Raw genomic sequence first — 27,217 nt, forward strand, 5'->3', positions numbered from 1 at the left:
CAGTGAAAACAAAATGGTGGCCTCAATCTTTGCAGGAAACAGAAGACCATCTCATCCCATCCCTTTTAGTGTGAGTGGAGACTCAACCTAATAGCAGCAATTTATATAAGTATTCTCCAGGAGATATTTCTGCTTGCCCTTGGAAAATCCTGAGCCCTCACATTCCTAAATAGTCCATCCAATATCAAATTAGTTACTCCACTGAACATGAGTACAAATGGTTCCAAGCTAGAAGGCATTAAAATGATTCAAGTAATGTTGTCTAGAATATGAATGACTAATGGCCAATTTGGTTTCACCTTTCTGGAGAAGTAGGTAGGAAGAGGGTAATGGTACAAGTTTCTGTATGGTCCAAAAAGCCTGGTCTGTTCAGACAGGAAAGCTCATTGAAGATAAGTAGCCTACTTCAATGTGCATCCCATGAAGAAAAACAATGCTTTGCCTCTGCCCCTCAGGTTCTGCAACACTATTGTCCTGGCCCTGAAATTCATGTGTTACACAGATACCCTGCCTGACTCTCCATCACTGTCTGGTCCTATGGCCCTGGGAACTGGTGTGGAGGCCTCAAATCTCAAGGTAGGGATGTTCAGATCTGACAGCTCCTAGGGGTGTGGAGATCTGGAATCCTGGTTCTCCTACTCCTTTGAGCAGACCCCAAGTTAGAGATCTGGGCAGTGCTGGTTGTGTGTGTGTGTGTGTGTGTGTGTGTTAGTTAAAAAAGCAGGAGAAGGAAAAGGAACCTTAGCTATCCCAAAAGGTTTAACAACAACAACAACAACAACAACAACAACAACAATAAGATTTATTATTTGTAACCCGCCCATCTGGCTGGATTTCCCCAGCCACCCTGGGCGGTTTAGCAGCAGCTTTTTCATAAAATATTTGGAGAAATTTATTACCCTCACCAACCTAATGAACGGTCAAAAAATAATTCTTTGAAATTTCTAGCACATCTCTACTTCTTGCATTCTTGTGGCCTCTGAAAGTTTTTGATTCATCAAATGGAATACTTGAAGGGCCCAATACATTTCTGAGGAAAGCACTAAACTGCATGCTGATCTCTAAAGTCAACAACAGAGGACAACTAGAAACAATCCTAAGATGTCTGCAACAGTTTATGGCACGGATTCCATAAGCACAGGTTTCCTTTGAAAGATTATAGAATCATAGACTTGTAGAGTTGGAAGGGCCCTCAAGGGTCACCTTGGCCAACCCCCTGCAATGCAGGAGATGAGAGATCTTAGAGAAGCTAATCTATATATGGAAGCAGAAATAAGAATTAAATTCAAATATTTTACAATGCTGTAATATTAGGGATTTGAAGACAGACTTTTCCCTCTTTACTTAACCGCTGAATGCAACAATGCATTCTAATCATGGACACGCACAATGCTCCAGGGTTTCTCTTTAATTTAAAGGCCTCTTGCACACAACTGAGGACAAGCTGTCTCAGATACCTTGCAATTTTCCACAGTTCACATGGCTTATTTATGTGCATATGTCGTATCTTTCTAACTTCCACTGCCTTGGGCTAAACATAATTAAACACACAAGGAGGTGGCATAAAGAAAAATGAATTTGGTGGGGACAATTGGTCGCATCACTAATGTGTTGGTTGTGTTCTCACAAAATACACCTGCTTCTCTGATTCATCATATAAACAAGAGTTACTGGAGGAGACTAACCATTTCCAGATGCAAGTAGGTAGCCGTGTTGGTCTGCCATAGTCAAAACAAAAATAAATAAATAAATTCCTTCCAGTAGAACCTTAGAGACCAACTAAGTTTGCTCTTGGTATGAGCTTTCGTGTGCTCATACACTGAAACAGAAGTCACCAGACCCTTATATATAGTGAATGAGCAGCCTATTTGAGTTTTGTGTCCGTTTCACATACACCCAATCAGAGCACATTTCCCTTTTTGTGGGTTTTTTTTTTTTTAAATGCACTAAAATGCATTTAAATTGTATGCATTTTGCACACATTTTGTAAACATTTCCCTAAAAACACATCTCTGTATGTTTTCCAATGCATTTCCTTTTGTTTGCACTTTCCCATAAAATAGATATTTTAATGCGTAATTTTTGGAACTGAGTCTGCATCATAACTTTGGAGATGTACACTCAACCCCACACACTCAAAACACACACACACACACACACACACACACCATTTGGTGTTAACAACAATAATATCTGTGCTAATTGCAACATGAAGCGGCTAGGGAAGTAAAATAAGTTAGCAAATTCAACAGTGCTTAGTTTGTTTTTGGTTGTTAATTTGTTAATGTTGCTAATATTGTTCCGTGGATTATGGATGCTGTAATGCTTTGTGAATTTTATAATAAGACTTTTCTTGTGGCTGTGCTGTTTAGCCTATTTCTTAAGTTGTTTTGTTAATAGTGCTTTATAGAAGGTAGCTGTTTTACTGATGATTTGTAATTGTTTTACTGATGATTTGTTAATTATTTTATCATTTATGTTGTAACTGTGATGTTCTACAGTGTTATTATTTATTGTATGTAAGCTGCTTTGTGACTCATATGGCTGAAAAGCGGCAAAGAAATATGACAAATGAAAGGAATGAAGAAATCCAAACTGTATTTGTTACACCAGTGCTGTTTCTGTTCTGCTGCAGTTCAGTTTTTGCCAAATACTATGCTATTCATCTTACTGCCTAGTATTTAATGAAGGGTGATTAACTTCCATAACAATTTATGTAATTTGCATTCATTTCAATGTTTTAAAAAATGTGAAAATGATGTAAAATAAAGTAACCAATTATGTATTATTTCTGGACTTAACAATGATGTGAACAAATTGATTTCTGTTCCTGACCACAGATGAACACATGAACTACAGCAATTTCAGCTTCCTTTTCCAATTTTGTCAGAATTCTCTGACATCCAAAGGTGTGGCTAACAAGGATACATCATGCCATGGTCTCTTTGCAAATATTTTTCTACCACAGATGTGCTGCATCTCTTTGTGTAGTACATGGTGGTACTCTGTTTCCTTTCAGCTGGAAATATCCAGTATAACACTAGCCTGTGTATGCATAAGAAAGCAGAGAGGAACCTGACTTTGATTTTGATTTTGGATTTTCTTCTTTTTTACTGGGGTAGCACTGTCGAATCTTAACTGTGCAAGCGCCAGTAGCTAAAGAGGAAACATTTCACTTTATGACACTTACTTGGAGTGTTGAGCAGACGTGACTTTTTGCAGTGGTAAGCCGTCTCCTGTTCACAGTATTCGGCACTATTTATCATTGCCTCCAGCTGCTCCATGCTGCTGTTGTAGTTGAAGCTCATGGCATATGGTTTCTCCGGATCTGCCCCGCGGACTCGAGTCAGCTCAGTATTGTTGTGCTGGACTACAGTCCAGATCTTATCTTCTGTTAAGTGAAACAAAATGGGGGAAAGATGAGAAAAGCGGGAAAAGTCAACAACATCTGGTGTATTTTCCTATAGATACGTGTGTGTGTGTGTGTGTGTGTGTGTGTGTGTGTGTTCCAAAAAGGGTACTTTTAAACAATGAGACATATACCAAACTGGTGCTGGGCACAATGTTGGCTTCCACTGCTACCATAAGCGAGACAGATGCAATTCTGATGTTTTCCAATTATGGCCAAGAAGCAGGTACGGCAACAATCCTCCCTAGAATTTGGTTTGCTTGTGTTACTTGCAAAATTCCCAGTCTTCACACTTTCTGAGTCAACATGGGTCAACAAAGCACACGAGTTGTTTATCCAGCCAGATAAGTGATATCACTGGACTAAAGATAGGATTGTGGTCTGGGCATCAGCATTGCACTCCTCCAGAACAACACAACTCTCAAAACCGCTAGATACTAAGGCGGATTCTCTGCTATTAAGTGCTGACCTTGAAGAAACATGCCTGATGGAGAGGCAAAATTGGCCTTCTATTTTAGTGCAGTGTAAAGCCGATAGCCCTTTCTTTTATTTTAAGCATAAAACAGAACTGATTTAGCTACTTTTTAGCTACTAGCTTCTTGAATAGGGTAAAAGGAAACTTTTTTTTAAAGGCTCTGCAACAAAGTATTGTGCCTTTCCTTACAACTAAGGAAAGAGAAGGAAAAGAACAACTGTGCAGAGATGGCCAGCAATTAAATTTGCTACAGGGTTGAGGTTTGAACTATTACGGAGATCAAAGGTTAGTCACAAACACCATCCAAACACACCAAACTCCTGTGCTACTTCCTGTGCATTAAATAGCTAGCGCATTATCAAATAATGAAACCAACCTATGCTTATCTTGAGGGGAGGACAGAAAACAGGAAGGGACAGAGACATTGCAGAAAATATACCTCTTTCTCTATATAAACCATGCTTTTCAATGCAAATGAGCCATGCTAGATCAAATCAAATTTACAGCAGCATCCTGTTTCCCACAATGGCAAACCATTATGGCTAGGGAAGTCCAGAACTGGAGAGGAACTCAATAGTCTTTTCCTGTTCATGTTCCCCAGCAATTGGCATCTTGCCTCTATACTGGAGGTACCATATCACCACCATCACCAGCAGTTATTGATAGCCTTATCCTCCATGAATTTGTCTATCCCCATTTCAAAACCACCTAAGATACACTTTATAAAGCTGTCTAAGATGCCCACCCCACTGCTTAGATTTTTTTTGTAAAACAGCAAGAAAATTATTGGTGTGAGGCAGCTCTCAGGGTACCCATGACAGGGAAGAGCTCACCTTCCTTCTCCCTCCCTTTGGTGCTGCCTCGGGCCAAGAAGCAGCCAGCCTCCGATTCAATCATCTCATCATAAAAGTGATAGAAGCCTTTACAGCTGTGACATTTTTATCCTATATACCTTTTAAAGGTTTACCACACTGTTGACTGCATAGATGCCTGGATACTACTCTCCTTGAACTGCACCTTGTGAATGTTCACTAGTTATGGTTGCTTCCTACTGTTACTATTACAGCTGCATTAGGCTCACTCCCTGTGATATCTGAATTATGATGTGGAAAGCCTTCTTTCTAACCTTCTGCCTCCCCCAACCCAATTAGGTCTTTTCTGGTGGTGGCAAATTTAGTACAAGTTGCACATTACAGGTTTAGAACGAAAAAGCTGGCCTGATGGTTGCCAGTATTTTTCTATAATTGGGTTCTGTAGTGCTTTGAAAGGGGGTGAAGGAGGGGAGGCAAAGCAAATGCACGCTAAGTTTTAAAAGGAGTTTGCTAATCCACTAAAGTGCCTCTGACAACACACTGCATTTTAGCAGTGGGAGTTGCAGCTTGCTGTGCCACTTGAAAGACTCTTGCTGAGCCTTCCCTCTTTAAGCCACAGAGATTTGCCACCCTGCGTGTCACTAAAACTGCTCATAAAAAGTTTTGTTTAAGAAAGGAAAACAAAACAACCCACAGTAAATCACACGGATAACATGCTAAGTCTGGATGAAATGGATCTGCTGATGGGTACAAATTATTCTCTTTCGCTCCCGAAAGAGATGCTTCCCTCCCCCCCCCCCCACGGGCTCATGTGCTGTATGCACTTAACGGAAAATGTGTTTGGAACAGACTGCAGCCTATGTTTTATACAATTGTCTAAAATATAAAGAGAATCTTGCTGTGAAATAAAGGAGAAGATAGATAGAAAGGGAGGAAGTGAAAGAGTTCTTTTTAAATGGGCTGGTTTCACAGAAGCCCAAAGAAAAAGACGTGGAACGATATACCAAAAGAAACAAGGGGAAAATGGAGTGGGAGTACCAGAGGGTGGTGGTTTTGGTTTGTAGGTTTGGTTTTTTGAGGAGGGTTCTGTAATCATAATGTGCCTTCCTTCCAACAGACTGTTTCTACCATAAACTGACTACAACTTTCACAAAACAAAAGTTAACCCCATGCTGGACTGGCTGGACTAGGCAGGGAGCATTCACTAAAAGGACAGTGGATGGGATTGAACCAATGAATCTCATCAGCAGAAGCCCTAATGGCTTCTGCTTGTGGATCGGGGTTTTTCCCCTCTTCCCCTCTCTCGTGCCTCCTGAAATTGGCTCGGGGTAGAATGGGATTGGAAGAACCCCTGGAACAGTGTGCAGAGAGAGGAAAGGGGGATCATTCTAGCTGGCAAGCAGGAGAGCACAGCACTCCAAATGCAAGGTATTACCAGCTATGGAGGAAAGGCAACAGCTAAGGCTCTGCAAGTGAGGAAGTCAGTACACAGCAACAAAATGAAATATGCACTGGGTTGGGGAACCAGTGTGAGGGCAGAGGAAGGGGGGGAGTACATTGCGGGGCCTTGCAAAATTTAAGGCATTAAGGAATTCTATGATGCAGTATGCGAACACACACAGAGAGAGTACAAGTGCATGAGAATAATGTAGGTGTGTGAAAGTGTAGCATTGTAGAAACTCAAAGGACTGCTACCTCCTCTGTCTGCTTGGAGATGTAATCCCAGATCTCAGTAGTAGTAGAGTACTTCTTTGCAAAGGAATTAATTGGCTATTATGGGACTGCAGGTACTGCCTCAGTTGAATTGCATGCTTCCTTGCATTGTACCTCTGCTTCAGAAATAATTGTGGAAAGGGCCCAGCCGGACAGGCTGCGATTCGGAGGCTATGTAAACAGGCCTTGCTTGCTTTCCTCATTGGAACACAGAATAACATTAACACATCCATGTCCTATTTTCCACCTCTCTCCATTGACTTTAATTAATTAGGTCTCCCTGGAATTGTATGTGTGTGGAGTGAATGAGGAAACAGTTCTCCCACAAGATCTCCCCTTCATCTCCCTCCCAACACACACAGCTTTATTATTTCATTACACTCTTGGATAAGTTTCAGACCAAGCTGAGGTAGAGCAGCTGAAGGACAACTAATGTTCCTTGCATTACATTAACCTGGAAAAAAAGTTAATTTAAGCTAGCAAAAGCCAAATATCCTAAGAGCTTGTTAAATTGTTTTGCGATGTATAAGTGACAATGCTTAACTTCCAAGCTAGTGCTGTAGCCTTATAACCTAGCAGCCATTTAATGGCTCCATTTATAAAAGAGTTGTGGTAGGCGGACACCTCTGAGGGATAGTTCTAGAAGTTAGGGATGGGGGAAGAAATTCAGTTTCATTCATGTTTTGAACTTAAAGGTAAAGGTAAAGGACATCTGACAGTTAAGTCCAGTCGCGGATGACTCTGGGGTTGTGGCGGTCATCTCGCTTTACTGGCCGAAGGAGCCAACGTTGTCCGCAGGCAGTTTTTCCACGTCATGTGGCCAGCATGACTAAGCTGCTTCTGGTGAAACCAGAGCAGCACACAGAAACACCATTTACGTTCCCACTGGAGCGGTACCTATTTATCTACTTGCACTTTGACGTGCTTTCGAACTGCTAGGTTGGCAGGAGCAGGGACTGAGCAACGGGAGCTTACCCTGTCACGGAGATTCGAACCGCCAACCTTCCGATCAGCAAGCCCTTGGCTCAATGGTTTAGACCACCATGCCGCCCACATTGTGCTATTTCTGGATTTGAACTTACATAATGTGCAAATCCAGAAAGAGCACATGAACCAAAAACAGCTAAACTTTGAAATTCAGTCTTCTTCAAATTTTGCAATTCAGTTCTGCAACAAAAGATGTAAGCAGAAATGTGCCTTAAAATGCACATAATAATGAAGAAGTTCATATTAGGGGAAACTTGCAAAAAATGTGTACATTTGGCAGAATTGCATGTAAAATGCGTAGATTAGGAAAAATGTGCACTAAAATGCTGGTTATTTTTCATTAGGACTTTAAAAAAAATACAAACTGATGCAGAAACATAAACTGAACATAAGCTTGGAAAAAATGAGAACTTGAAATTTAATCAAGTATACATTTTTATATAACTCATATTGAAAAGCCTATTTCCTACATTATGTAAAAGTTAGCCAAAGTAGTGCGTACCCTCCAAGTTTCTCAAGTTTCCAGGGATAGTCCTGGAATTACAGAAGCCAGCCCAGGTTCTGATTTGATTCTGGAATGTCCCTGTTTTCTTGTTTCCTCCCCTCCATGTCTTGGATGATAATTAAAAGTGATGGAGAGATCAGACCCTCCACATCCTGTCCTTTTCGGAAAGAGGAGCCTTTGCTGTGTCTGTATGTGTAGGTGCAAAAAATGGAGTCCTGTTTATACAGAAAACAAAGCAACTGCACCAAAGGAAAGAAATGGTGAAGCTGACATACAAAGCCCTTTCTATAATTCTGGGGGGGGGGGATGTAACCAATTCGCTTTAAATCCTTTAATTGCAATGCTTCAGCAGCCAGCCATTTTTATCTTATTTTTAGGAAATACATGGATTGTTTATTCCTTTACTTTTAATTGAGCCTTACACTGTCCACTCAGAAGTAAGCCCCACTGTTTTCAACAGAGCTTGCTCCCAGAGATTGATGTGCAGCCTTGCACTGCAATCCTAAACATTTTTGCTCAGAAGTGAGTTCAATAGGATTTATTCTTTGGTATATTCCTGACCATTCTCACATTATTGTTATTATTATTGTTGTTATTATTTCCCGCCTTCTTTCCTGACAGAGACTCAAAGTTTAATTGCAGGTGGGTAGCCGTGTTGGTCTGCCATAGTCGAAACAAAATAGAAAATTCTTTTCAGTAGCACCTTAGAGACCAACTGTGTTTGTTCTTGGTATGAGCTTTCGTGTGCATGCACACTTCTTCAGAGTTTAATTGGTTCAAGGTGACAGATGTATAAGTGCAAAGGTGTGAGGTGAGAGCAAACACTGGAGAAGCTTCCTGATTTTGGATAGAAGATCCCTTTTTTCATCTGAGAAATGTTGGAGGCTTTGGTGATGCTCTTCAGATGCAGCTGGACACCAGCTCTCTTAAGCGGCAGGCAGAATGGACACTAGTTAGCGATGATAGGAGTTGTAGTCCTAAAACATCTGGCATCATGTTGCTGTATCATGTGTTGCCGGGGGACAGGACAGAACAATTCCTCTCTTTTTTTGTGCCTTTCCTAATTTTCCCTTCACTCTTCAAGCTGATGAGGCTTCTCTTCCCCCTCCATTCTGTACTCAGCGTGGGATAGGATAACCAGCAATTGCAAGCAGCTAGCTGCTTTCTGCATTCTGGGCACATATGGTGCGTGTTCAAATGCTGTCTTTTTTAAAAACATGAGAATTGCTCTCATGAATAAATTTGCATAGCCCAAGACTGCAGAGAGACACAATCGGGGAGCAAAGAATAAATACTATCAAGCTGCCAGTACCAGGGTGTTGCCTAAAAACAAGCAAAAGTTTCCAGAAAACTCTGAGAGGTCTGAGAATCCGGCCTGGATTCTTGAATCTGTATTTAGCTCAGTGAGCAGAAGGTGCTTCTACAAGCATAAAGCAGGTTAAACAAAGATAGTCTGTACAGTTATTTAGACAGCAAGATATAGCAACAACAACAACACACCAGAAATTATTCTTTCTCATGAGCTTAAGACATTGTTTGTCACCCAATTGATCTTGGTGAGTAGTTTGCAAGGATTCAGCTAGACTGGTAACAAAAAAGCGATTTACATATATGTGATACAGCATTGTGCCACCAGATGGTGATGGGGAGTCCCGTTTTTCTCTACCTGTTTTCCTTGTTTAAATTTATAACGCTTTGAACTGAAACGTCCAAGTTTCTACTGGTCTTGGGTTCAGGACAATCTCAAAGATTAGAGATGCCATAGGTTGCATAGTTCCAAAATTAAGCCTGCAAATAACCTACGTAAGGGATGGGGGAACCTATAGACTTCCTGACCAATGGCTATGCTGGCTAGGACTGACAAGAGCTGTAGTTGCTGTTGCATTGTGTGGGTCACATGACTCCCATTCCCTACAATGCTTTCCAAAACTTCTACCGGAATCAACCTTACCAGGGGCTAGAAGATGTCATGAATGCCTTACACAGCTGCTTCTGGCAGGGGCGAAACTTGGCTTTATTTCACCCAGATCAAAGACCCAGTTTGGCACCCCTCCCCCCTACATGTTTGTGTACACAGACATTGACACACAGGGTGCAAACCTCAATGGTGCCCCTCTGGAGGCTTCACCCAGGCAAAAAACCTGGCTAGCCCCCCTGTAGTTCTGGCTCTGGCTGTTGGGCACAATAGCTGTGGAGCCTCTTTGTGCAGGGCCAGTGTTTCCTGGCCTGCCAGAACAAGGATGATGGGACAAATTCCTGAATTGCAGGGGATTGGACTAGTCAACCCTTGGGGTTACTTCCAACTCTGAAATTCTATGATAAATTAGATCACAGAAGAAACTCAAGGCCAACTAGAGAATGAATGTTCCACCTCTTAGGATATAATCACTTTGAAAGTGTAGGTCAATGTAATTTATCTCTGGGCAGCCAAGTGATTGCTTCTTTTACATGTGGCAATGTTTCTAGAACAGAGACTCCAAAATGTAGGGCAGGCCCACCACTTGGGTGGCATGAAAAAGATGAAAGGGAGGGGCACATCTCATGGAAGAACAGCCCAGGCAAGATACATGGGTGCATTTAATACCCTCAAGAAAAGGATTGTAATTTATTCCCACTGGATTTGTGGAAGTGATTGCTCTCTCATTTTTTTTTTTTCATCTTTGTGATGAACTGCTACTTGGTTCTATTATGTTTTCCATGTGCGTTAGTTCAGGATGTCTTGTTCTATTCTTATTCCATGCCCATGCCCAACTTGAATGAATACTCCAATTTACAGAATTTTGCAGAGAGCTGTAGGTTGCATACACATGGCTGTATTCAATACTTTTTGCACACATTGCAGTGTGGACACATTGGTCCACATTGCAGTGTGGACCCAGTGTCTGGGGGTGCTAGAAGGCAGATTGAGTCTAGAAGGGTGAAAAAGCTTAAATGCTATGCTGACAAAATTGGTAAAGCAGGGAATCCACTTTGCTCTTGGCAGGACAATCTATGCCCAGAAAAACCAAATTCATGAGGATATAACTTCCCAAAACTGCAGGTATGAGAGGAGGAAAAAGAAACAGAATAACACACCAATATATATATGAGAGTGCCTGCATATTCTCTAAAACAGGAAGATACCTTAAATCTTTCCACAGTTCCATCGTGTTCTGAATAGCCTGCATTGATTCTGACAGCATATAAATTAAACCAGGCAAAAAATAAGAGAATTTTGTCCCACCCAACCGCAGAAGTTCCCATCTAGTTCTCATTTTTTATTTGTCTAGTTTGAAATATCCCTATGGAGAATGATTTGCTCCTGGAAACAAAATCATTTTCCTGTGATTTAGGATGTTTGTCACTGAACAAGATTATTCAGACTGATTAAATTTCAAACAAGCCAAACATATGGTAAGTACTACAGGAGCAAGAGGAAAAAGTGCTCTGTGAGCTGATGCAGTGCATTTGTTCCATGGTGCAGTGCATTTGTTCCATCTCCACCGTGTTAAGCAGTTGGCCCCCTACCTCTCTCGCCCTGATCTGGCCACAGTGATCCATGCGACGGTCACCTCCAGACTTGACTATTGTAACTCACTCTACGCGGGGCTGCCCCTAAAGCTGACCCAGAAACTCCAGCGGGTGCAGAATGCCGCGGCGAGGCTCCTTACCGGGTCTTTGCCACAGGACCACATTCATCCAGTGCTTTACCAACTGCACTGGCTCCCAGTGGAGTACAGGGTCAGGTTTAAGGTGCTGGTTTTGACCTTTAAAGCCCTATGCGGCTTAGGACCCTCGTACCTAAGGGACCGCCTCTCCTCCATGTAGGACCTTAAGGTCCTCAAATAATAATCTTTTGGAGGTCCCGAGCAACAAAGATGCTAGGTTGGCCTCAACCAGGACCAGGGCCTTCTCAGTATTGGCCCCGACTTGGTGGAAGAGTCTATCACAAGAGACCAGGGCCCTGCGGGATTTGGCATCTTTCCACAGGGCCTGCAAGACGGAGCTGTTCCACCTGGCCTTTGGGTTGGTTTCTGTGTGATATTTATGCTTCATTCTTTTATTGGTGGGTTATTTGAAAATGAGACTGCAGTTTTAATATTGAATTTTTAAATTTGTATTTTAATCTGTTATTTTAAATTGATTGTGTTTATGTTTTTGCTGTGATTTTAATTAGTGTTAGCTGCCCTGAGCCCGGTTTTTGGCTGGGAAGGGCGGGGTATAAATAAAAATTTATTATTATTATTATTATTATTATTATTATTATTATTATTATTATTAATGCTGCCCAGGTCTTCTCCTTAAAAAGGTTTGTGACTGGGCATACAGCAAACACTCTGATGTGATAATGAGCTGCCAGCTACAAAATCAAGGTATGGTGAGGAAAGTATGGGAGTACGGAGAGATTGGGGGGGGGGAGAGACCAGAACCTCATCATGTCAGCTTCAGTTTTCTGAAATTACTCACTTTCCCTATGTAGCTTAGGTGTGGTTACATAAGACAGATGTTGTACTAGAAATAGGAAAACCCGGGTTGAAATCCTCATTCAGTCCTGTAGCTCACTGGGCAACCTTGGTCCAGTCATTGTCTCTCAGCTTGACTTCCTACCTCACAGGTTTGTGGAGAACTATGTATACCATTGTTGCAAGCCTTTTCCCACCTGGCCTGGGTAGGACGGGGCCCTGACTGACTCCAGCTACAAAAGTTGGAACAAACTCTTGGGCCGGGGGGGTGGTTATTGGGGAAGGTGTTGCTGCCACCATTGTTTTTGTTTATTTATTTTAGATTTTGTTATGATTTATGTGGAAATGGTTCAGTTTAGTTGCATATTTTAAATGTTTTATTTATTGTTTATTTGTCTGTGTGCATGGATATATGTGTGTGTGTGTGTGTGTGTGTATCCATGTTGTAAGCCTACTTTAGTATGGTTTGAACTCTGGATAGGTAGAATTCAAATATGCATGGCCAATAGCCAATGATGTTAAAGTCTAGCAGCATATTACTACTCCTGATGTGAGTGTCTCTGGAGGAAGGTTAATAAAAAATAGTCATTTGTATATATTTCTCCCAAACCCTAGTGGGCAGTGCCACTCACCTGACCTCTAGTTGGTTGTATCACTGCTGCCTTCTGGGGAGGTACAGGGTCAGGGTCAGGGGTGAGGGGCAGGTGAGTTCAGCATGTTGCAAACCAGTGCTTCTGCCAGTGTGTTTGTATCATACCAGCCTCCACACTCCTTCCCTCCCTGCATCACTAAGTAAACAGCAGCAGTGAGGCAACCAACCAGGGTCAGGTGAGCAGCAGTGCCCCTCCATGCTGTCCACTATGGCTCCCAAAGCAGTACTTCATTTAGGAAACTCTCCAGACAGAGAGTTACATTCTGTTGGTTCGTTTATTTCCAACTCACAGCCTACATGTTCCCTTGGTCAGTAAGAACATGAAAGGATGTACTGTCTTATATACAGAGGCTGGCAGAGGAGGATTCCTTAATGCACTGAACTTCTGTGTGAAGATCAGGAGCTTTTGGGGTTTGGCGTTGGAGAGAGTGTTTCCACACCTCTATTTGGTCCCAAAACACTGTGGTGCAAAATTGCCCAAATACGTCTACTATTCATTATGTGCTGCTGTTAACTCCTTTTGCTGAATACGTCTGCTGCTCAAATTGCCAGGTAGGACAAAGAAATGCCCTAGAAAGAACAAGCTGAATGACAGCAGAGTATCTATCATTTGCCAGGATCCACTCCTTGATGAAACATATTGCTGACTCACATTGCATCTTTCTCAACAGCAGCCAAGTACTGCATAAACTAAGATAGCATCTCAGCCTCTTCCTTTTGCCCTTCTCGTTCACTGGTGTTCATTCCACTCCATTCATTCTCCTTTAAACAGATAGCCCCTTTAAATGGGTCACTTGGGTAAATGATATCCAAGTGAATTCTGGGATGTGTGGTTTATACAAGAAAAGGTCCTGAGACCTCCCACCCTTGTATATCAACCTTCACCAATATAGTGCCCTCCAGCTGTTTAGGTTGGCAAATTCCATCAGCTCCAGATGGCACAGATGTGATGGCTGAGGCCGATGGAAGTTATCACCCAAGACTTCTGAAAGGCAACAGGAGGTTGAAGGCTGCTGGAGATGGAATATGCACTCTTCTTGTGTCCCTAAATGGTAAATTTAGCCTTACCAGATACAGTAATCTTTACTGGATTCATACCCAGTGGAAATTTAAGTACTGTTCTGATCACACATGATTCCACCTGGGATACACCTGTGCACAGCATTCACATGGCCCATTCATTTTATTGACCAGCTTCGAAGTTTTACACACAACTATTTTATGTGGATTATTTCTGCCTTCCTTGGAAAATAAGGAAAAGAGGACTACCATTGGCACTACAGTTCACTAAATAGAAAGCTCACACCAAGCTGTGAAAGTAAGAGACCTCATAAGTCAGTTCTTATTGTCTTTATGGCGGTACTCTCCAAGCAGATTTTTTGATCACTGGCAGTTGCAAAAGAAAAAAGGATCTGCATTGCTCCCGCTCTCAACTTTCTCAAAGACAACAACAACAACAAGGCTTTCAATAATGGACAAATACCTGGCCAAGTTAAAATTAAGCATTGATCTTGTCATACCAACTTCTAAGTGCTATTGATTTTTTGGCCTGGGGTCTGAGAGTATGACAAAACTGCAACACTGGGAGAAACATAGCAGCAGAATGACTTTGGGTATTGTAACCAAATAGTTCAGACACTGAGGTTAAAACATAGTCCCCTTGGGTATGTGGAAGGTTCATTTTAAACATTCTTCAGAATATAGTAGCAGTTAACAAGCCAGTGCAAGACATGAAGTGAAGGGCTATAGATTTAGTACTAAGCAAAATTATCAGTAGCATCCCTGAAGTTCTAAACACAGAGGGAACAATCCATATCATATTAGGCTGACCCAAGGTTCGCTTCATGTAATAGTGCTTACCGACATTATTGTTTGCCTTGCTGCAACTGGATGTGTTTGCTGTCTATTCAAGTGTCTATTACACATTTTGGGGATACAAGTGAATGGCTCATTCCAGCCCACTCCATCTGTGAAGGGGCCTTCAGAGAAGATAACAGAGATCTGTATTCTCCACCTCCCCACAATCCCTTGGCCCTCAAGCACCAGGCCATTACAGTGGTACCTCTGGTTACGTACTTAATTCGTTCTGGAGGTCCATTCTTAACCTGGAACTGTTCTTAACCTGAAGCACCACTTTAGCTAATGGGACCTCCTGCTGCTGCTGTGCCACCAGAGCACGATCTCTGTTCTTATCCTGAAGCATTATTTCTGGGTTAGCGGAGTATGTAACCTGAAGCGTATGTAACCTGAAGCATATGTAACCCGAGGTACCACTGTACAAGATATGAATGGTCATGTGTGCTTCCCATATCCAGTCCTGCCCTTTCCCTCTGCTCCATAAAGGAATGCAGGCCTGCATTCTTTGATTGAGCACAGGGAAGAATGGACAGCAATATGAGATGTGAGCATTCCACACCTCCACATAATGGGCTGAAATGCACCATGTGCACAATCTGCTGGGAAAGGGAAGGAGAACAGGGCTCTACTTTACCCTAGGAGAATCCCTTCCAGCTGTTGTGCATGGGTTAAGAAATAGGTCTAGTGACCCTAACCTCTACTAAAAATAATTGGGTTAAAGTTTTTATTGTGTGTCTCAATTTTCTCTCTCCCTAAATTGCACCTTGAATCTGAAAACAAGGGAAAGAAGGTATGATAATCTCTTACCACATATTTTCCTTACAAGTGAAACTATAAACAAACCTTTTACCATGCCTTGTCTTAAAGACTGAGTAAGTTGTGCTTACAATTCCATGCACAAAGTTTGGTGCAACAAATCCAGACAACTTCTGAAGCTCGTTTCAGAAGAGAAAAGACCTAAAACTGTGCTTTGCCTATGGCAACTCTTTCATGGTTTTATATATATATATATCTATAACATTTGAAGCTCATTCAGACACTGTTGATTCAAAGATTTCCCTGTTTCCCTCTTCCAGCTCATTTACACCAACAACAATCAAATGTGCAAGAAATTTTAGGCCACAAATTTTATAATGAAAAGATTATGACCAGTGCTAAATGCAGATAAGATGATGTGATGTTCTCACCAGTTATATTGCAGTAGACAAAAAGCGGTGGAAGTGGACCACTTGCATCAGAATCAATGTGGAAGAAACCAGATGTTTTCCCTTGGTGCCGATAGGCTTCACATGACTTCTCATAAATAGCTGAAAGGAAGAGAAATAGATATTTGCAGTATACTCATCAAAATAATAGCTCAGGTAGTTTGGGACAATTTAGTGCTGTGCCTCAACTGTCTATCTCACTGCATGGTAGCTGCAACTATGCAGGGAGCTGGTTATCTATAGAGGAAGCCTAAGGAGTAAAGCTGACCTGACAGTACTCAGTTTCACTGTGAGTTAGCTAGCAAGGGTATGGCCACCGCATGCCCATTCAGTATACAAATCTGTCTTCATACACGAATGTGGCTGTTGCACAGTGAGATTATAAGCAATCACCAATCATTTCTATGCCATTTTAAACCACCCACAGATTGTCCTGTTTAAGTGGAAGCAAACTCAACAGTCTTTAATTGGGCTCTGTTTGCTGGAGATCTTCAGTAGGAATGCAGCCCTTGCTTAGAAACTGGCTGTGTTGTTTTCTTTCATTAAGTCAAGATGCTATCATTCAAGAGCAGTCAATTTTTCTCACATATAATAATCCTGAAGATGGTGCTAGAATTTGAAAAGGGAGAGGGATAAGGAGAAACTGTTAGGAAACAAGTGGGAGCCAACTAAGGCTTCAATCCTATATCTATTTAATTCAATTCGGGTTGCCATATTTCAAAAAGTGAAGTTGTTGAGCTTGTTTTTTTTTGTAAATAATGGTTTAAGGGATAAAGTCCTTGAGTACAAGCTAAAAGTGATGGGCTGTAAACTGCTATATACTGGAATACTGATGTATTTCCTTTTTTCTGATCCATGGATTCTGTACGTTGTCTCCTTTCAGCAATCCAAAACTCCCACTCTGCCAACATATATTATATACATATGTCCCTTGATTCCACATAACTAAAATGAAACCAATTGTTACCATGTATATTAATTTGAGTTCATTAGCCATAATAGCATGCTTAATATCTTTTCCCCTAGCTAAGTGCTAAAATGCACACTCTGCCACACATAGCAAATTGATCAAGATGTTTTCCCTCCATAGGAGATGAAAATATTTTGGAAACATCTTGCAAGAATGAAAGCAAACACAGATGCTTGCCCTTTTGTAATAAAAAGAATAAAAGCTTATTGGTGCTAATTACAACATATTACATTCGCATTGGGGGGGGGGTCATTATTGGATGTTTCAATGTCAAATTTCTTATCTGCAATTTTCCACATTTCACAGCCAACAGTCATACTAGAACTTTGTGTAGAAGTTGCATGCTAGCACAGATTATGAGAGGCTAGGGGGACCTCGTAAGATTCCCATTTATTTTGCTCCTGGCTCCAAAAATGCAATGATTCCCCTAGCTATCAAAATCATACAGTTAATGGATTAGCTGCTTCATAATATTGTGGGGGCTGCGGCTTTCATTTGTGTAGTAATTTTGACTGGGGAAAATGATAAGATGTGTTTATACACTAATCACCAGGATTTTACTGGTGTAACATGTCTGGTGAAACATAAACCCCTCAAGGTATACTATGCTACTTTTCCTAGCAGCTTTCTTTCTGTGTAACTGAAGTAAACAGGTATTTTCAAATAGGTTATCAAATCTAAATGACACTGCTAAATGGTTGAACAATTTTGCTTGACACAGTAGTTGGGAACAAAATTATTTACAGCCAGCATATTAACTGGAAGCATCAGGGTTCGGTTTTCTTCATGTATGCTTTTAAATCAAAGGATGACCTTTGATTTGTTAGAGTCATCCTGCTGTGTCCCAAGTCAGTATTTTCTGTGGCTACCACGGATTTCTTCAGAATTAAGCACCACTGACTTCAAGGTATGAACCTGCTTATCTAGGGAGCCCCTCCTGGATGTCCCAAATTCCTCAGAAAAGTGCACAGTAGGCAACATGGAGCAGACCTTCCTTGTGGTTTATGCCTATGTTCTGTATCTCCCTTTGAAGGAAAGACCAGCTTACTGCTTCATTGATGTCCTTTTAGAAGTTGGTTGAAGCCTACGTCTTTAGAAAACCATTTTCATTTGTAATTCTGGGTTTTAATATCTTTCTTTTTGCAGTTGTATATTTATTTCCTTCTGCACTGGTGCTACATTTTAAACAATGTGTTTAATTGTTAATACATGGCTTTATTGTTGTGGTTAGTAGCCTTGAGTTCTCAAGAGGAAAGGAAAGACATACTAAAAACAAACTTGGAAATTAGCACACAGTGGAGAATTGTCTACACTGCTAGATGTGGGGGTCTGGGGTTGGAGGGAGGCCTAAAATGAGTCGTCAGTGAGATAGGAAGAGTTGTAAGTTTGGAGGAACTTCAGGCTCGAGGGAAAATAGCAACATTTTATCCTGTCTCACCACTTGCTCTAATGTAGCTTCACATGGCAAAAGGAAGAACTAATCTGGTTCCAGCATTGCTCTGATGGAAATTATCAACAACAGCAGCAACAATTTTATTATTTATACCCCAGACAGTCTAGATGGCTTCCAACACACACACACACACACACACACACACACACACACACACACATAATAAAACTATACAGGGCTGCCTTCAGATGTCTTCCAAAGGTTGTATAGTTACTTATCTCCTTGGCTCGAGGGCTGCATAACTCCATACCCTACAAAATTTATCGGATGAAAACAAGGACATCCTAAGGAAATGTGGGGCATTCTGGAATCAAATCAGAAACTGGGAAGACTTCTGTAAATCTGGGACTGTCCCTGGAAAATAGGGACAGTTGGAAGGTCTGCGTTTTGCATGCATGAATGCTCCTTCCTTCTATTTAAGAATAACAGTGATGGGGGAGATTCACACAGTTCATGGCACTTGTGGTTAGGACATATGAAGCTGCCAAATCAATTAGTCCTTCTGTCTTGGTGTAGCAAGGTCTTCAGACACGTGTCTTTCCTACCTCTGCTGAGAGATGCTGAAGTTGGATCATAGGACCTTTTCCATGCACAGCATGTACTCTGGCAATGATCCATGGCTCTTTCCCATGCACAGAGGGGATGTACATCAGACAGAGAATGGTGAGAAGTGTGTAAAATTGGCAATTCTCATACAGTTCACTTATTGAATCTGTGAATGTTTTCACTAAAGGACACCTTACGTTGCCACTTAGGGGCCTTGCTAAATTTACCTCTTGTATCATGCATTGACAGATACAGGGCAGAAAAATAATTAAACAGAAATGTATATACTGAGTTGGCTGTGGGTTATGGATGTTTCTAAAAACTGCTCTACATCACTGGCCTTTTAATAATTTTTGCTTGCTGGAGCAAAATCATATGATTTCTTTGAAATATGAATGAAAGATGTGAAGCCACTCATTAGGAATGCAGGCAGATGGTATAATGAAGCATTTATGCCAACAAAAGAGTCCTTTGGAGGTTATCACACAAACCAACGGAGGAAGAATCCACATCCTGAAAACCAAAGCAGAGTGTAACATACACACTGGGCTTAAAATGGCACAGCACTCTTCCAGAGAAACATAATTGTTTTCAAAGAGATAAAAACAGAGATAAAATGAAGGAAGTGATTCCCTTTTCATTTTTTTTTTTTGAATATTCACACTCTCAAAAGATAACATTGTGGGCCCATATTTCACTTCCTTCTCTTTGATTTGTGTGATTTCCTTGATTAGTTTTCTGGCACCAAAAATACAGTATCATGTGGCTATGATAGCCAGAGGCAATGAGAATGTGTGGTTTAGGATGTTTTTTTCAGAGCCATCCAGAAATAACATGTGGTCCCTCCCACACATGTCAGTACCCCTTCAGCATGTATGTGGGTGGCTGCCATGCTAAAAACAACACCCAATCAAACCCTGTTATACAAAACAAGAGATTCAGGACTTTCCCCCTGTGGTAGTAACACAATATGTGAACAGTACCCAATTTTCTTTGTGAATGTCTAAACTTCCTCTTAATCTTCTCCTTTTTCTTTCTTTCTTTTGTTTTTTGTCTGACCTACAACTTATCTTTCCAGTGGTGTAGATAGCATCTGGTTGTTAAAATTTGAAATTTGGCTCTTCTTCACTGTATTGATAATGATTATTGATCTATTAATCACCTTCTAAACCGATTTGCACATAATTTTTTTTTAAAGCACACACACAAAAAAATGCATTGAAAACAAAACTCAAACCCCCAACAAGCAGAATCTTGTTGCAAAGACCCCTTTATCCAGCTGGGAGAGCCTGTTTGAAGAAAAATGTCTTCAATTGTTTCTGGAAAGTGAAGATAGTGGGCACCTTCATATCTCAATAGAAATGCTATTCCACAGAACAGGGGCTTCTGATCTTTTTCAAGCTTGCAGGAGAAATCCTTCCACAGAACACAATGATCTATTGGGCCTTTAAGGGATAAGGCTTAAGTAAATTGGTCCTGAGTTGTATAGGGACATATACCATAAGTTAGTACCAATACCTTGGACTTGGAGTCCAGGAGCAGAATGACAGCCAGTGCAAATACTGGAAGCAGGATATTACCGTATATGCTGGCAATAATTCTGTCTCCACAAGCAGGCTAGTCACCGAGTTTTGCACCAGATGCGGCCATCAGAACCAACCTTCATTCCATCCGTGATGGTTAAGCAATGCAACAGGGTATATCCAACTAAGTCATATTCAGAGTAAATCCAGTGAAAATAATAAGCATGAGTAATATAAAGCTATTTATTTAAACTGATATATTCTATGTATTACTTAATTGGGCATAACCCAGTGATAAGATGCTGGGTTGCAATCATGTAAGCCAAACAGTTCTAGGGAAGGGATGAAGGAAGAAATAAGAGAGACATCTGTGACAGCATTGCAATAAGGTGTGGAACAAGAAAGAAATACGCAGCAGAGGGTGACAATTTGTCAACACCATTAGCTCAGTAGTGATGCCTACCCAACAGCAATAGCTCATTTAAAATGTCATTTTCACCCTCAACCAGTGACAGTATTCAGAGGGCTGAATGGGATTGGCAAACTCACAGTTTGCAACATTCTCACATTTCTCCCCTGAGCATGCTGCTCCTCGTATGCTCTCGATTTCCCTGAATGACATTGTGACCCACCTTCTAGGTTAGGCTCAAAGCACTGACCAGGTGTTTGGCTCCTCCCTCTCAGCTTCTCCTCATATTTGGTCCCACATGCTACTTCTTCCTACACAACAAGATTACAAAGCTAGAAATATTCAACTGCTGCTGTTGCTGAGTAAACTCTAACACTTTGGTCATCTCCTGCTTGACTACTGCAATTGTCTCCTCTATGGCCTTCCACTGACATACATGCCCAGCCTTCTCACTTCCATCATTCACTTCATTGTTCAGCTTATGTAATACCTTTCCTTAAGTCCTCACACTACATTCATGCTAGCCTGTGAATCCAGTCCAGAAATTCTCCATTATTTCAAAGCCCTTCATGTCAATGTCCCCTTATTTCTCTGCCCGGGGTTCCTTACATCCAGATAGATTCCTTCCCCTGTGGCTGAATGTCACTGACAATGTTTATCTGCCTACTCTGACAGGCATAATCAGGCATCTTTGTAATAATGGGTGCTGGATGAAATGCCATTTTCAGTAACAACAAATAAAGGAATAAGGAGTGGGAGGAAGGTTTCTCCCTCTCTTCTTGTTGCTCTCATAGCAGAACTGTTAAGAGGCAGGCAGTGAACTTAACAGAAGTGACTGTCATGCTCACCCTCCTAATACAATTGTCATGTTAAATGCCAAAAAGAAATGAAATCTGTGCTATTGAAGAACTGAGTTTGACAGGCCCCAATGTTGACAGACTAATAAAGTTCCTGCTGTGGTGTTCTGGGATGACAGATGGCTCATTTTTCCTCTTGTTAAAAATACATATTTACTGATATGGTACAAAAAGAAAAGAATACTACAGTTTTTCTTGTGTGCAAATATAGCTTCTTTAAATATAGCTTCTTAAAAAAAAATATCCAGAAATTTAGAGCCTAAAGTTGACTGTACATGTTTTGATTACATTATTATCTTTCCAGAAGGCCAGTTCTTTTAGTGTGGTGCAGAAAACACAGGGGAGAGTCTTGTGGCACATAAAACATTATTGGGACAAAAGCTTTAATGGGCATTTAGAATGCCATCTTGGGTGGATAAGGGAAAGGGTTCATATCCTAGAGTTCCATTTCCATTTTTTGTCTCTTCCCTATCACAAGAAAGCTGCAGAGAAAGTCAAGTTTGGGGCAAAAGAGTTGAATCCCTTTCCCTCTGGTGTAATAAAGCCTAACAAAGAAGGAACAACGAGCACTGAAAGAGAAAGAGCTCATATACAAATCTTATTTTTAAGGGACACTTTTGTGATTGGTGTGTACGTGTGTGTGATGCTTTTTTGACACTTGAAAAACAAATCCACAAATTCAAAACCTGAATTTGAGATTTCAGACTTTGATACAACTTCTGGCTCCTTTTTGCAGCCATTTTTCTCTAGTCCAATCAAACTTTGTGATAAAAGTTTTCAGCATTTATGTCATAGTCATTTCAGCTTTTAACAGTGCACAGATCCTGCTAGCACATGGCACATATCTGAAACACCCAGCAGCAGCGTAGCTAGCCTCTTGGGTGCCCGGGTGGAGTGCATGCACCATTTCGCCATGTACAGGGGGTAGGACAAGGGGCCCATGGGGTGGGACAGGGCAGGGTGTGCCAGAATCCCAGTGCCTGATCCACATTCTGCTCCAGGGCTCTGCAGGCCTGTGCTGCTTTTTCAAGCAGTACAGAGCCTGCAGGGAGTCTGCCCACTGCCTCCCCCATAGCTATTGAGCAGTTGAGGGGGAGGTGGCTGGCAGACGCAAGCCCCACGCTGCCCAGTGCCCCCACCCACCGCCTAGCAATGGCTCTGACACCCAGGATATGTTTTAATAATTACCTAGGATGTCATTGAACAGATTCAGATGAGTTAATGACTATGCATATGTGTGTGCGCGCCCACTCCATGAGTGAGTGAGTGAGTGAGTGTGAGAGAGAGAGGAAAAAAAATGGGAGAGGGAGCGGGAAGGGAAACCAAGGTAATTCATTTTTCTTGACTTCTTTTCAAGGCATAGAATGTGTTTACTTCATTTTGACATTTCCCCTTCCAGTGAGATGGCAGCCATTTGGAGTATTATTCACACAGGTAAAAGCAAGGCTTCATGTTTCAAGCTGGGCTTCAAAAAAATCCACATATGCTTTATTGATTGGGAATAAAGGGTGATGGGAAACAAAACTAGCCAAGCACAGCTGGCTCAGCAGCACTTGTCAGTGTGAGAAATTCAAAAATTATTCAAGAGCAAAAGTAATAGAACAATTCAAAAAGCAGAAGAAAAACAGGAAAAGAGGGGGAAAGCTTACTTTGGGTGAGAGGATTCTTAAAGGCTGTAATCCTATACACAAGTTCAATGGGACATACTGAATAGAAATGCATAGGGTTACGCAGCATATATCATGTGGCCCTTTGCAGAACCAAAAGTACACCTCTAGTGTATCCCTTGTTTGGAACACAAATTGAGTAGCGAAAACACAGTCACAGTGAGAAACTTGGCAAGTAATTAATAGTAGTGATAAACATATTGGATTTAGATGACATCAAAGTTACTTAATGGTCAAGTGTTTCAAATGGGAATTATTTCAAAATCCATTATGGAATTAAGAGTCCCAATTTGTTCTGTCCCAGATGATGGTCACACAGAAATCTTGAGTGTTTCAATCTTGAGTGGCAGCAAGAGCCCAGATCTAGGATAGCTCCAACTGGAGCTCAGGTTGGAGAGTCACATACAAGCATAGCAGACTCAAATGTTGTTTCAGCCACAGATAACTCTACACTGAAGCATAAATTAAGCAGCAGCTGAGTATGGGTAGCTAGATCCAACTCCACAAAAGGAAGATTTATTAACTGCTAGCTCCAATGACACCAGGAGAACTGTGGCTCTGTTATGGCTTCCAGGCTGGAGTCCTTGGTCTCTGCTAACAGAACACAAACTTATTGTGTTGTGGAGATGTTTGCAAGATGGCCTCCCTGTGCATTTGGGCATCTGTGGGAGTGAAGTCACCTAGAGTTGATGTTGAGGTTAAAACTCTCCCATACTCCATTCTCCTCAGAGTTGATAACATCATCCCTCAAATATTGGACAAACGAGAGTTGCCAGAGTTACAGTGGGCCATGATGTGGGCTGCGGGGGGAAATGCGGGTGCTTTGCAATAGGCTTGGTAAACAAAGGTTGCCTGGGTGACAGTGGCCAATGCAGAAAGTGAAAGGGGAGGAGTTGTTTCTCTAAGTGGTGCTGGGAAGGAGGAGGAAGTGGGCAGAATGCCACGCGGCATTGAAAAAGAAGACCTCTTCACCACAAGGCAGAGGCAGCATGGCTGATTCATCTGCTTGTGGTTTTGAGCTGGTTGCTCTTTGGAAGACAACAAATGACTCTCTTGTGATGTGAATTCCCTGAACTCTCTCCATCTAGATGCAGGTATAAATATGTGTAAATAATCTATATTTCATAAAGACAATGCGGTCTCTGCTGTGCCTAACTTCTGACAGAAACACAGACTCTACATGAGTTCCTGGAACCCCCTGGAATCTTTCTACCACTTGGCGGTGATTGGGTGTGGCATGTAACAATACCATCCCTTCTTAAATTGGTACTTCACAGGTGACTAAAAGGCATATCTAATAGTCTATACATGGCAGCCACTAAAACTGTTTGTTCCATTAGGGAATTATTGTCTGCCTAATGTTGGATGTATCTTCTCACAGCAGTCAAGTACCCCATTAAGATGAGAAGTTATCAAGACATGGTAGCAAGAGAGGCACTTGCTGACACGATGTCGCTAAACAATGTAATAGCTACTCAGTAAGCACACATTGTTCTTAAATAAAATAGTTATTGGCTACTCCTTGAGAAATGCTTTAATTGTAACCACCAGGACACTCAAAAATATAAGGAATGAAGTCAATACCGCATGTAATTAAAACACACACACATACACCTGGGGGGCGCGCGGCAATGTGGTTCCTGTTTCATGGAAACAATCAAGATATCCCAGTCAAATTTACTCCAGTTAGAAATGTCATTTTAGTGAGGGAAAATAAGCCAGGTTTTCATCCTGGCTGGGTGGGGGGGAAGTATTCATCTATCAAATGACACTTACCAAAGCAGAACGTTCAGTCTACCTGAATATTGGTACGTCTGAATATTTCATTTCAATGTAGAGCCAAAATGAATGTTGAAATGTTGGCATTTCCTGTGGGATGAAATTTCCATTTATGGAGCTGTGTTAATATTCTGCATATGTTATATTGGAAATTGTCTGACATTTCCTTTTTTTTCCCTTTTGGTAGGGAACATCCCTCTGGCAGCAAAGGAAACTTGTTAAGAGACCTTTTTTGTATGTATAAGATTAGCATGTACTGATTCAAATATCAGGGACTGTAGTAATTTTTGTTAAATATCTCATAGCATGATGTTTGGACATGCTGACATATTTCAGAACATAAGGGAAAAGCTATTTCTGTTACATCACCAAGGGAATAAATATGTAATCTATGGATGGCAGGATGAACTCCAGAGTGGAAAGATGAATGTCAGTAGTGACAGTGGTAGAAAGGAAAAGCAAGAAATTGTGTTTCAGGAAGCAAGGATGGAGATAGGATGGAGAAGGGAAAGCCTAAAAAGAAAGGGGCAAAAAGCTAAGCTATTGACAAGACTTGCCACTCTGACTTAGGACATGCCATGGGAGGAAGGAAAAGGTGATTCGAGAGCCAGCCAACCCAGTGACAAGTCATGGAGGGGAAAGGTTAACTGAAGATCTGTTCAACAGTGGAATGAGCTCTCTTGGATTGTTGTGGACTCTCCTTCTTCGGAGATTTTAAAGCAGAGGCTGGATGGTCCTCTGTCATTGATGTTTCAGCTGAGTTACCTGCATTGCAGGGAGTTGTACAAGATTACCCTCAGGGTTCTTTCCAACTCTACGATTCTATGAAGGAACAGAGGATTAATGGGGAAGCAAGACTGTTTAAATAAACAGATCTCAGGAGGGCTCTGAGAGTAAGAAAAGCTCAGAATTCATCCAAGTGGAGAGCTTACAAGGTGGTTTCTAATAGCAAGAGAACAACCCTGAGGCTCTGAAGACCCCTGTGATCTATAGTGGGAAAGTGGAAGATTTCACAATGTGGAATATCATGCAGAATATTGTAGCCAGTGTTAGGTATTGAATTTTCTGAAAATCATAATGTCAGACTTATCTGTACAGTATCCCCCCCCTTCTAAATCCCATTTCACTCCTTGATCTTGATGAGACTTGAGCTATTGGCTTTATTGGTTCCATTACAAATACCAACATTTATTTCATATTATATGCATTACTATGCACTTAATGATGATGAGGATTCCAGTTTGCTCCACGTTTTGGAGAGCACATATTCATTTCACTAGCCTTGGATCAGTGTGCAGATCAGGATGTTGAACTGTGGATCAAGCTGCACACTTGACAAACAGATCTTGAGAAAAACAAATGGCAGGGGGGGGGGGAATGCAGAAAAATAGACTTGGCTTTAAATTAGGCCATTCCGCATGTGCATTTTACTTTGTACACCAAACTTTAGCACCTGAGAAAATGGAACTAGCAAGCATTAAGAAAAACAGAAAAAACCAAGAATGCTTCAGACTCCATGAGGACAATAAGAGCCAATGCTCCAGTTTAGGCTTTTGAGAGACTATGCAGAGCATCAGTTATGTCTTTGTAGTGCTACTGATTCTCCTCCCTGCACACAAAGAGGACAGTTTCATAAAATGAAAGCATATTTTGGAGTTGGCAAAAACTGAATTGCCATGATCTTCATTTCAAAAGTGCTACTTTGAAACATGCCTCTGTTTCTAATAAAACAAAATTGCATTGCTATGTGAAAGTTCAAGTCTGAAACACTGCAACCCAGGTCTCGTTCAAGCACAGCTTACCACAGATTGCTTTCAAAACCCAGAACAAAAATACTTTTCAGAATCATTACATGGTTCATGCAGCATGTAAAGTGGGAAATGAGTATTTTTTTAAAAACTCAAACATCCATGCCTAGAAATATGTCAATTTAGTACAAATGTTCTGCTGGGTAAG

The 27,217-nt window shown here is 41.3% G+C and overlaps 1 protein-coding gene across 2 annotated transcripts in view; it reads right to left on the reverse strand.

The window, feature by feature from the left end:
- The window catches only part of CNTNAP5 (contactin associated protein family member 5), a 285,642-nt gene that overhangs the window by 82,881 nt on the left and 175,544 nt on the right, over positions 1-27,217 (reverse strand). For both annotated transcript variants that reach the window (XM_033161910.1, XM_033161902.1), the window contains 2 exons: positions 16,040-16,159; positions 3,191-3,391 (listed from right to left, as the gene is read on the reverse strand). In XM_033161910.1, the coding sequence (XP_033017801.1) occupies positions 3,191-3,391; positions 16,040-16,159 (321 nt within the window). The remainder of the gene's footprint in view (positions 1-3,190; positions 3,392-16,039; positions 16,160-27,217) is intronic.

The sequence above is a fragment of the Lacerta agilis genome, chromosome 1, assembly GCF_009819535.1.
Source record: "Lacerta agilis isolate rLacAgi1 chromosome 1, rLacAgi1.pri, whole genome shotgun sequence".
In the NCBI taxonomy this organism is placed as follows: domain Eukaryota; kingdom Metazoa; phylum Chordata; class Lepidosauria; order Squamata; family Lacertidae; genus Lacerta; species Lacerta agilis.